Source organism: Pangasianodon hypophthalmus, chromosome 6 (genome assembly GCF_027358585.1).
Source record: "Pangasianodon hypophthalmus isolate fPanHyp1 chromosome 6, fPanHyp1.pri, whole genome shotgun sequence".
NCBI lineage: Eukaryota > Metazoa > Chordata > Actinopteri > Siluriformes > Pangasiidae > Pangasianodon > Pangasianodon hypophthalmus.
The window spans coordinates 8,671,617-8,683,739 of record NC_069715.1 but is presented as its reverse complement, the minus strand read 5'-3'; the positions used below and the strand labels follow the sequence as shown (position 1 = coordinate 8,683,739).

At 38.0% G+C, this 12,123-nt stretch overlaps 1 protein-coding gene across 3 annotated transcripts in view; it reads left to right on the top strand.

Moving 5' to 3' along the window:
* Positions 1-7,922: 7,922 nt before the first annotated feature.
* The window catches only part of LOC113534270 (voltage-dependent calcium channel subunit alpha-2/delta-1), a 100,159-nt gene continuing 95,958 nt past the window's right edge, over positions 7,923-12,123 (top strand). For 2 of the 3 annotated variants that reach the window (XM_053234825.1, XM_053234826.1), the window contains exon 1: positions 7,923-8,399. In XM_053234825.1, coding sequence (XP_053090800.1) covers positions 8,293-8,399 — 107 coding nt within the window. In that variant the 5' untranslated portion in view covers positions 7,923-8,292. The remainder of the gene's footprint in view (positions 8,400-12,123) is intronic. The other variant, XM_026926942.3, reaches the window with a different exon arrangement.

Below are 12,123 nucleotides of genomic sequence, written 5' to 3'. Positions count from 1 at the left end.
CTTTTTATGTATTCTTATTTTAAAGCACTGCTACCACTCATAGCAGGAAATGGCCCTGATTGGCCTGACAGATTTGTCAGACAGACGCATTTTTCTCTCTCACAACTGGCGGTCCAAAAGTGCAGAATTGCATCATCTACTGTTGGGCATGGGAAATGCATGTATTTAATCCAGTCTGATGAAGCAGGGATAAAGCCTATCCCCACCAGTGATAAAAATACATTACCAAAGAGGGGGACTTCAGAAGCAGAAGAGACAGAAATCTCCCTGACAATTTGCACATTAATAATAAAAGTGATAATAACAACATATAATATTAATAACAACAACAACAACCACCACCAACTTCATCATCATAATCAATAAACAGTCATTTGCTGTTTGCAGACAATGTTGGTTAATAGGGCTAATTACATTTACAGTGATTAATTATGCAGTGTCTGTCATCCATTTATTTCATTTCAATGTGTAATGTTGCTTTTGTATTTAACTGTTGGCTGTGAGATGTTGTCATACACCACTAATAGTTTAGTTGACAAAAACATTTTGCAGCTTTATGTCCGATTACATGCAGCTTTTATATAGTAATTGTTATTTTATTTTTATATAGTAATCAGCTATTCTGAATTAGCTATTGTGCTAGTTTTCTGCTGAATTTATTAACCTTCTTGGAACTCATGCTCCTAACTGATCAAGTTGAAAAATAATGTGTACACCCACCTACTAACTATAGGCTCGATTTAAAAACCATACAGTTCCTGAAATAATAATAATGTACTGTAACAATCTCTCTCTCTCTCTCTCTCTCTCTCTCTCTCTCTCTTTTATATATATATATATATATATATATATATATATATATACACACACACACAGTGGGGTCCAAAAGTCTGACACCACTAGTAAAATGCTTCTATTTAGCATTCTTTTCAAATTTTTAATACAACAATTTTAATTACAAATTATATTATTGACAGCAACTTGAGTGAAAAGTAGAATATTTGAAATATTTACAAGAATTTCAGAGTTTCTAAGTATTTGGTATATCCCCTCTTTTCTTTAATGACAGTGTGTACTCGAGCTGGCATTGACTCCACAAGTCCAACCAAAAGTGCAAAACCTTATGATTATAAAATGCTGACTATTTGTTTGTCCATGCTGTTTATGTGCATAAAGTTACACATGGTGAAATTATAGGTAGATGATGATTTATTACTGTTGTAGTTGTTTTTCCTCAGATTTGCAACCATGAGTTCTGTTTATGTGTTATTCTCTACATTATTCTATTTATATACTTTTTTTTATATCTTCACATTACAGAAACGAGGTACTTAGCTAAACCAACCTTAAATTATAATTATACAGTTATATAATATGCAAGTTTTCTGTACAACATTGTGTGCACTAGAATATATATATATATATATATATATATATATATATATATATATATATATATATATATGCTACTCTGAAAAAAAAAAAATCTTCATTGCCTTAAATTTTGAAAATCAACCACACATGAAAACTTTTTCATGCGTCATAAAGATTACTGTGTCATTTCATGAGTGACTTGCATTTACTTATTTACTTCATTTACTTTATTTGCTGAAATGAAGAATTTAAGTAACTCATTTATTTACTTCAAAGCAATTCTGCCCTTCAGATAAAATTCACAGTTTGGATAATAAAATCTGTGCTTACTTTAATCACTCGAGATTAATAACTGGAGCTGGTCCCTAGAGTGTTGTAGAGAAAGTTGTATTTACAGTGTTTAACCAACAGAGGGAGGCATCTTGCTAGAGAGTGATGCTTATTTTTGAAACGTTAGGGTTTCATCTCATGTGAAGAAAGAAGCACAAAGGTGATTAATCACAGTCAGTGAGTGAACATCACTAACTGGACTAACAAAGTTGCTGATATAACAATTGGACCACAGCTCTGATACTGGCACTGATAATATAAATAATAAATAAATAAATAAAACCATATCATATTACAACCTTAGAAACTTATCTATCTATCTATATATGTGCGTGTGTGTGTGTGTGTGTGTGTGTGTGTGCGCGTGTGTGTATCTTGGAAAGAAAACAGATGTCAAATCTTTCCACTCATCTACTTAACATTCAAGTAGCTTTCAGGAAATGTAAACATCAGGCTACTCTATATACAACTGCTACAAAATCTGACCAATGCCCTCAACACTAAACACTACTAAACACTAAACACTAAACACTACAGCACTAATCACTAAGATGCCCCAAAGCAGCAATTTGACTTAATACAAAGATTGTAACAAGACAGTGTGAGATAAAACTGATACCACTGACATGCTCTTCCTGGTTAATGCAGGCAGGGTATGTTGCCATGGAGATACAGTGTAGAAGGGTAGTAGGGCCCATGGGACTGGTGTAGTGTGTGTGTGTGTGTGTGTGTGTGTGTGTGTGTGTGTGTGTGTGTGTGTGTGTGTGCATATATAATGGTCTTCTGGGTTAGGTCTACGGAACACAATTGTGTTGGGTTTTGTTTAAGTAATTTTTAGTACATGATATATTTTTATCACAGTGTAAATAGAGATTCCTTGTCCCAATAAACATGTAATGATACATATAATAATGTTTGATGATGATGATGATATACACTGCCCGGCCAAAAAAAAAGTCGCTGTTTAGATTTTAATAGGTAAATACATAAAAGTCTATGAATGGATCATTATTAGAGTGATTATAATGTTTCTAGCATGTTATATGAAAGACGTATCATGACTCAGAGGTGCCAATTCATGTGTGAAAATGATTCTTTATGCTCTCTGAATCATTCTTTCACAATTTTAACCCTGATGAATCTTGGCAATGTCATCCTGGAATATGGCCATGATACGTCTTTCATATAACATGCTAGAAACATTATAATCACTCTAATAATGATCCATTCATAGACTCTTATGTATTTGCCTATTAAAATCTAAACAGCGACTTTTTTTTTTTTTTGGCTGGGCAGTGTATATCATTTATTATTATTATTATTAGTAGTAGTAGTAGTAGTAGTAGTAGTAGTTGTTGCTGTATTGTTATTACAGGCCATAGAGTCACTCCTGCCTTTGTCTTTGGTCTTATGCTCACTATTCTATCAGCCAGAGTAATGTGTCTGTGAATTATGGATTTGAGTGAAATTTAACTATGACTTTAGACTCAAGTATAGATGGTACTCAGCCTTGGCATGCCATGCTTTATAAACTTGTTTATTACTCTTCCGCTTTTCTGGCACTGCCCCAGCTAACTTTTAATGAACTTTTAATGTACAGCTGATATTTTCGAATTCCACATTTGTGTTTATCCTGGATCTGAGCCTAAGTCCTTGAGAACACACTGAATAGAAAGCGAGGACATGCATTAGATCCATTTTCCTGTATTTCTGTTGGGTTTTAAGGAGAGTGCACATGAACTCTGGTCTTCACTGAGCTTTAATCAGTGCCTGAAGCTTGAGTTCTCTTTGTGAAAAAAAGAGGTCACAACAACAGTCTTCACTGAACATCTACAGGGAATTTTAATGAGAGGGCTTGTTTTGATGATGCAGTGCCTTTTTTCCAAAGTTCTTTTTATTTAGCTGCATGCTGGCCTTGAGCTTTTATCACACACCGATATTGTTGTTTTCACTTAACCACTGTTGGGTCATGCGGTGTCTCCTACTCAGAAAAGCAGCTGATCCTCTTTCGCATTTCAGAAATCCTTGGCTCTTTTTGAGAGCTGGTCGATAGGACAGTGCTAATTGAATGGCACAGAGACTGAACAATGGAACAGGAAAATAAGAGAACTCCTTGTGCTTTTGCCATTAGTCCAATTCAGTTTCTCCCTGGAGAAAGGAAAAACACTTCATTCATCCCTATGTTATGGCCTTGCTCTTTTCTTTTGCACTTCTATCCCCCATTCTCACTCGCTCTTCCTCTTTATGTCTCTCTCTTTCTCTTCTGCACAACCTCTCTGCCACAGCCGTCGTCGAGCCAGAGAACGGTTGCTAGGTAACGGATGAAAGCCGAAATCCCTTGGCAGCTTGTTCCCTCTGCCCCGACCTGCCTCCACGCCTACTCTCTGATTAACTTTTATCTCTTCGCAAGGAAAGTGTCTATCTCCAAGAGCAAACACAACACAAAGACCTTTCACATGCATTTTATAGGAGGGGGCAAAACCGGGGTCTGTTCATTAAAGACGTTAAACATTACTGTACTGATGCTCTGAAGGGGAATATGCAGAGTTCACTAGGAGCATCAGATTACTGTCTGAATTATTTAATCTAAAACCTAGGTTCTAAAGGAAAGTGAGAAATCACAGCATGTCTATGACCACACATGAAGAGGTGTCCATTGTACTTGGCTCAATGAGGTAAACACTGGCTTGATAATACATAAAAAGATTTTCAAGATTCAAACACGGTTCTTCTGTTCATCTGTATGTGCTGCTCTGTGTGCCATAAACATCAGAACTTGTCTGTAATGGTCACATCGTATAACTATGTGGCAACTGTGAAAATATTCTGCATGAGATAATCCAGCTAGTTGTGAGAAAAGTATACAGGATCCAATCTGATGGCAATAAAATCAAGAAAAAAATACAACGTGTTTCTAAACGGTTCTACAATCTACTTGGTTGAGCCGGATTGGAAGGCATTGTAAAATCCTTGTTATATGCATATATCTGTGATCACATCGAAGTTTAATTCTGTATAAAGTTGTAAACCAACAAATCTATTACACTTGAGTCATTGTTCTGTCTGTGCAATACCCTAATCTTTGTTTGTTATGCTGCTTAGAAACCAAAGCTTACTGTTAACATACTACATTGTGTGGCAGAAGAACTGTTTAAAGCGAATAATAATAAATTAAAATATTTATTGAGCACTGGATTTATTGTTTCTATCACCGTTTTACAAAAGCAGTAAGCCACCTGAGGGTGTGCATTATGTAAGGAATAACACACAACAGACCATGTGGTTATATGAAAATAATCCACGCCCAGGTGGTTTGATATGGCCCCAAGCAAAGGGAGTGCCATTATCACACAGAAGTCTATAATTTTTTATAAATGCACAGTCTGGAGTATGTTATTCCACTTATACCTCAACATTTTGCCAATGATTACAATGTTTAATTTATTAATAAAGGACACTTCACACATTTTAACGGTTTACAGTTAGATTTAATATTGTGGAATATCTGCGAGACAAGTTAGTTCCAGTTATCACTTACATTATAGCAACGATAAACAGTCGTTCCCTCACCAGCATCTGCTTTTCTTTTTCTCTCTCTATTTCTCTCTCTCTCTCTTTCAAAAAACACAGCTTGTCATTTGGCTGAGAGACCTCTAACTCTATCCTCTATCCTCTAAGTTTTATCAGAGAAACCTCCAACTCCTCTGTCCTGCTGGGAAACTTTGCAAAGCACTGTGACTGTTACAAAACTCTGTCACCTGGAATCTCATGTCTCATAAATGTTAAATAAAATGTCCCTGAAAAAAAAAAAACTTCAACACTTCTACATTTTTCTTTGCTAAATAAGAATATATTCTTAAAAAAAGTAACATATTCAAATGGGCACTTTAATATAAAACTATTTTTCATGTTACTGCCGAAATTGCAGTCTGAGCCATACGAGTAAACAAAAATAATGCACACCTTCTGACCAGTCAGATTTGAGAATTCAACCTCACTGTGCTATAAAGTGATTTTATCATAGGTAAGGGGGTTTTAGGTACGCGGCTTCATGTCATGCCTAAGAACATGCCTTACCCATAATAAAATCACGGCAACACACACCCTCTTGCTGTTTATTGCTTTATTAAAATTGCATGCCAAACTAGTGCCTTCCCAAACCAAACGATTCCGCTAATAACTCTCCTCAAAGTCATGCAAAATAACAAGCAGAGATGACTCAAAATATGACAGGTGTATGACAGCAAGGCCAAAAGAGTATTCCTGTGCAAACTGTGTTCTATATACCACTCTGTATGCTTAATAATTGAAGCATAGTGGAGGTGTGGGTTATCTCCAGTACAGTCCTAAAAATCGTCTACTTGGATTTGCAGCCTTGCAAAATCCACCCTCACTGTTCCTCTCAAGTCAGGCAGGATGCCTGAGCCAGTTGATCCTCATGAAGACTAAAACTGCTAACAAACCCAAAGCTACCTGCAGGGGAGGAGCAGGTCGAGGGGAAACGAATCCAGTATTATTCCACTGCCTGGAGGTATATAGAGGCTGTTTAAGCCTGTATAAGATACATTTGCTTTATACTGCTGTGCATCTCATTTGAATCACAACACTGTTGTGAATACTTATATTCCAAGTTTTCATCTTTATTCATTCATTTTCTGCTCCATTTATAATATGCTAATTGTATGTGTTACTTTTGCCTTTCCATGTATTCATTCACTGGTCTTCAGTAAGCACTTCATCCTGGTCAGGGTTGTGGTAGATCCAAAGCCTATCCCTGGAGTGCTGGGCAAATAATTTAAAATAATCTAAACTTAAACAGGAATAAACCATGAGGGGCATGCTGTTATAGCAAATTAAACAACAACAGTGACCTGACACAAAGCAGAGTTACTGTTCCCATGCCAACCTTGATTATTTTCCAATTACAGCATTCCAAAGTTTTCTGTCTTATACCACAGCAGTCTGCTAATTATTATTTTTCAATTATTAATGAATTACATGCTTTTTAACCATTTATACTTACATCTAATGCTGTGGAACAGCCACAAGACTAATTAGTTTCTGTTATAATTTACTAAGTTATAGCCTATCCTTTTCTTTCTTGAAGTTAACAAGACAAAAAACAAACAAACAAACAAACAAAACAGCTGTTTTTCGAGAAGCACAAATGTGGTGGAAGAAAACCACCACCAGCAGGTGACACTTGATACTCCTGCCATACATGTTAAATAAACATTACTGTCAGTGATAATGGATTAGAAGGAGCACATTAATATAATCATTTGAATTACAGCTAATATTGTCAGAGCTGCTATTATGGAAGATTACTCAACAATTTCTGACCAATCAGATTCGAGAATTCAATAACTCTGCAGTAAATAATAAAATAAAATAAACGCACAGCTGGTAAATGATTTTCAAGGCACAGTAAATGGTTTAGGGAAGACTTTGTATGTTTTGATGTAAGTAATTATCTGAGCACTTTCTGGTTAAGGACCTTGATCAAAGTCTCAGCAGTGAGCCGGTGCCAGTACTGAGATCTTACATCAGTAGTTTAGAACCTAAACCACTGCCACACACTAAAGGCTGGAGCACAAACTTAATTGTTTTCGGGTGTGTTGTAATTTGATGGCATCAGTCGGGTAGAGAGAGAGAGAGAGAGAGAGAGAGAGACAGACAGACAGACAGAGTGAGACAGACAGACAGAGAGAGAAAGAGAGAGAGACAGACAGACAGATAGACAGACAGACAGAGAGAGACAGACAGACAGACAGAGAGAGAGAGAAAGAGACAGACAGACAGACAGACAGACAGAGAAAGAGAGCGACAGAGAGACAGAGAGAGAGAGAGGGAAAGACAGACAGATAGAGACACAGAGAGAGAGAGATAGAGAGAGAGAGACAGACAGACAGAGAAAGAGAGAGTGAGAGAGACAGACAGACAGAGAGACAAAGAGAGGGAGAGAGACAGAGAGAGAGAGGGAGAGACAGACAGACAGAGAGACAAAGAGAGGGAGAGAGACAGAGAGAGAGAGGGAGAGACAGAGAAAGAGACAGACAGACAGAGAAAGACAGAGCGAGAGAGACAGACAGACAGAGAGACAAAGAGAGACAGAGAGAGAGAGAGGGAGAGACAGAGAGAGAGGGAGAGACAGAGAGAGACAGAGAGAGAGAGAGAGAGACAGAGACAGAGAGAGAGAGAGAGAGATGCCAGCCAATAGGTTGGAGGCTCTACCACTAGAATAGAGATGAGGCTCTGATAAGAGAAAGACACACACACACACACACACAAACACACGCACCGACCCGAGCCGTTCATCCCATCGATCACTTTTCCCGCCATACTCCTGCTTCAAGAGTTTTCTCAGGTCTTAAAAGGGGCACACGAATGACGGTTCGTTGCGCGTGACGGCAAGACGTGACGGAAAGACGGCTTGCGCGCGCACTCCCGGTAACCGGCGGGCCATTTAACACGAGCGCGTAGAACTGGACACAATCTGATTTTAACCTGATGCCGGCTAATCCGATTAACTAGCAGGGAGGATCGTTATCTGCGGAGAGAAGTGCAGCGCTGGATGAGTGCAGAGACATGGCGCGTGGGATGAGCCCGGGATCGCCCCTTACACCGCTGCTCATTGTGCTCGCGTGCTCGGCGCTTCACGGCTCGCGCGCCTCGCAGTTCCCCACGTCGCTCATGTGAGTACCGGGACATGGTGTGGTGCTGCTGTGTTTACTCTGAGAAAAGTGCTCTGCCTGCTCTAACTGTTGATTGGCATTCTAAAGACAGTCTTACAGTCTCGTGCTTAATGCGTGGACTGCTCTTTTATTATATTTAATAATAATAATAATAATAATAATAATAACAAAAATCGTCTTCTTCATTCATGAAGAAGATCAAAGTGTTCCACTATTATAAACAGTTGATAAACATAATTTTAGAAGCAGTGATATAACCCCTTTAGTACACTGTACTGAAATAAACTGTACTTATCCTTGTCTCTGGGGTGGCACATTTACACTCCCATTCACATGTGCAGCTTTTAGCAGACGCCCTTATCCAGAGCGACTTACAGAACAACAAATCCTCATGCTAGTTCACTAGGCCATGGACTAAGCATACCAACGAGCATATGTGCATCCAGAATATAGGAGACATTATCTTAGATCAAAAAGATAGTTAGATAGTTTCCAGTTAGGAGTGGATGACAGGACAAAAATATCACATCATGATACTTTATGTATGTGGACATTTCTATGATGCACTGTATGTATCATGATATATAGGCAAGCAACAAAACAGTGTGAGTTTAATATTTTTTATTTAATGCCCGACAAAAATTCTTAACACTAAAAATAAGGAAACATACTAACAGTAGCTAAAAAAAAATTATCGTGACACAGTTTATCACGATTATTGGTGTTATATCGTCATATTACCCTGTCCTACTTGCAATATGATTAGATGATGTTTTTTTTGTTTTTTTTCCCCATATTGTCCACCCTCACTTAGAAATTTATAGCAGTTTGCATGATGTAATTGAGCAGACAAAATGATACAGGGATTATTTTTGGAGTTAAGAATATGGTTAGCATTTGTGCATTTGCTTACAACGTATTTGTTAAGTTTGTGTAGCACGAAAAGAAAACGCACAAGTCAAGGGATTCTTTAAAAACAGATTGCCATTAAGGGTGTATGTCTTTGTTAAGTACCATTAGTATGTATCTTTTATCTAGGGAAGTGCATGTGATGTTCCTTTAATTAACCTTTAGAGCAGTGACACCGTAAATTGTTTTTAAATTTCCAGGTAAAATATACAGTACACTCTGAATATATACATATTCAGCAACAAGATAAAGTACTGCCTGGTACCATTATTTCTGTGTGTACAAAAAAAGAAAACAACAATAATAATAATAATAATAAACAATCAACCCTTTCAAATAGGACTGGGCTATACGATGATATAATGTCAATCATTTTCTGAATATTGTAACTATGGCTCTAGCTTTAGTAGCTACAGTTACTTACCTCACTGTAACAAATATCGAATTGAACATTTATTTATATATATATATAAAACCTATTCTCCATCTCCGTCTTAAACACTTCGGATAAAAATCTCTGAATGTTTTCATAACAGGGCATCATTGATTGTTGGTGCTTTGTTAGCAATACCTCAGCCAAACTAAATAGAGTGATACATGTCTTAAATCGAAAAGATATCTTCCAATTAGGGGTGGGTGATATGACAAAATATCATATCACGATACTTGAAAACATTTCTACAATACACGATATGTATTGGGATATATAGGCAAGCAACAAAACAGTGTTATAAACTGTTTTATATTTTTATCTAATGTCCTACAAAAATTCTTAACACTGAAAATCTATTTGAAATTTAAAAAATACTGACAATACCTGCGACATCTCAGAAAAAACTATTGTGACATCAATTATCACAAAATCAATATTATATAGCCATATCGCTCAGTCCTGCTTCCAATATTGCATTATGATGTTTTTTGCCATGTTGTCCAACCATACCTACAAATTTAGCAACTCAGTTTGATCCAAAATAAAGAGCCCTGGTTTGATTGGATCAAACTTCTAATGAAATTGGGTTTCAGAGATAAAGATAAGGTAGTACAAATAAAACTGAATGTGCTTTGTTTTTTCGTATATATATTTCCACTGCATGTCCAGATGTTCTGACTATCATTCAGGTCAAGAGAGAGTGTGTGTGTAAGAGGGAAAGACAGAGAGAGGGGAAAAAGAAGGTGGGAATGGGTTGATGAATGAGAATAATACGTGTGATAGCATCACTGATGGCTCAGATCAATAGTAGCCTATATTTTTTTCAGTGTTATGGTGTCTATAATATACTGGCTTAGGGTGAAACTTAGGAGAGAACACAATGTATAGGAAAGGAAAGAAAAATAAAAGGGCAATGCTGCATTGAATCTGCCTTTGTGAGCCCTCCAGAGACGACTGAGACTAAGGGTCATTAATAAACATGGTCTTTTATATGCCTTTGGCTTGCTGTAGCTCAGTGTGTTTCCCAGGTCACAACTGCACGTTGTTAGTCTTGCTCGTTGCAGGTACTGATGTTAGTTCTGACTCCTGCTCTATAATGATCTATTATTGAGGTGAGATGAGAGAGGAAGTCCTCAGGGATGCCCAGGCTGGAGCAGGTAATTATTCCCCTGATAAACTGCCAGGGAATTCAGTCCCACAGTCTGGTTAAGGACAAAACACACAGGCAGAAATAGACACAGATGTTGGTGGCCAGGCTAACTGAAGAGGAGTGTGTGTGAGGGTAAAAGCTAAAGATATATGTGTGGTGGCCTGGGAAAACAATTTACATGATTTTGACATATTCTACTAAATATATATACATATATATATATATATATATATATATATATATATATATATATATATATATATATATATATATATATATGGTATCTGGCACAAAGACATTAACAGCAGATCCTTTAAGTCCTGTAAGTTGCGAGGTGGGGCCTCCATGGATCAGACTTGATGGCCAGCACACCCCACAGTTGTTCGATTGGATTGAGATCTGGGGAATTTGGAGGCCAAGTCAACACCTTGAACTCTTTGTCATGTTCTTCGAGCCATTCCTGAACAATTTTTACAGTGTGGCAGGGCACATTATCCTGCCGAAAGAGGCCAATTCCATTAGGGAATACCGTTGCCATGAAGGGGTGTATCTGCTCTGCAGCAATGTTTAGGTAGGTGGTTGTGTCAAAATAGCATCCACATGAATGCCAAGACCTAAAGTTTCCCAGAACATTGCCCAGAGCATCACACTGCCTCCGCCAGCTTGTGTTCTTTCCATAGTGCATGATGTAAAAGAAAATGTGATTTATCGGACCAGGCCACCTTCTTCCATTGCTCCGTGGTCCAGTTCTGATGCTTACCTGTCCATTGTAGACACTTTTGGCAGTGGACAGAGGTCAGCATGGGCACTCTGACAGGTCTGTGGCTACAGAGCCCCATACGCAGCAAGCTGCGATGCACTGTGTGTTCTGACACGTTTCTATTATAGCCAGCTTTAACTTTTCAGCAATTTGTGCTACAATAGCTCTTCTGTGGGATCAGACCACTCCCCATGCACATCAGTGAGCCTTGGGCACCCATGACCCTGTCGCTAGTTCACCGGTTGTCCTTCCTTGGACCACTTTTGGTAGGTACTAACCACTGCATACCGGGAACACCCCACAAGGCCTGCCATTTTACAGATGCTCTGACCCAGTCATCTAGCCATCACAATTTGGCCCTTGTCAAAGTCTCTCTAATCCTTACGCTGGCCCATTTTTCCTGTTTCCAGCACATCAACTTCGAGAACCGACTGGTCACTTGCTGCCTAATATATCTCAACCCTTGACAGGT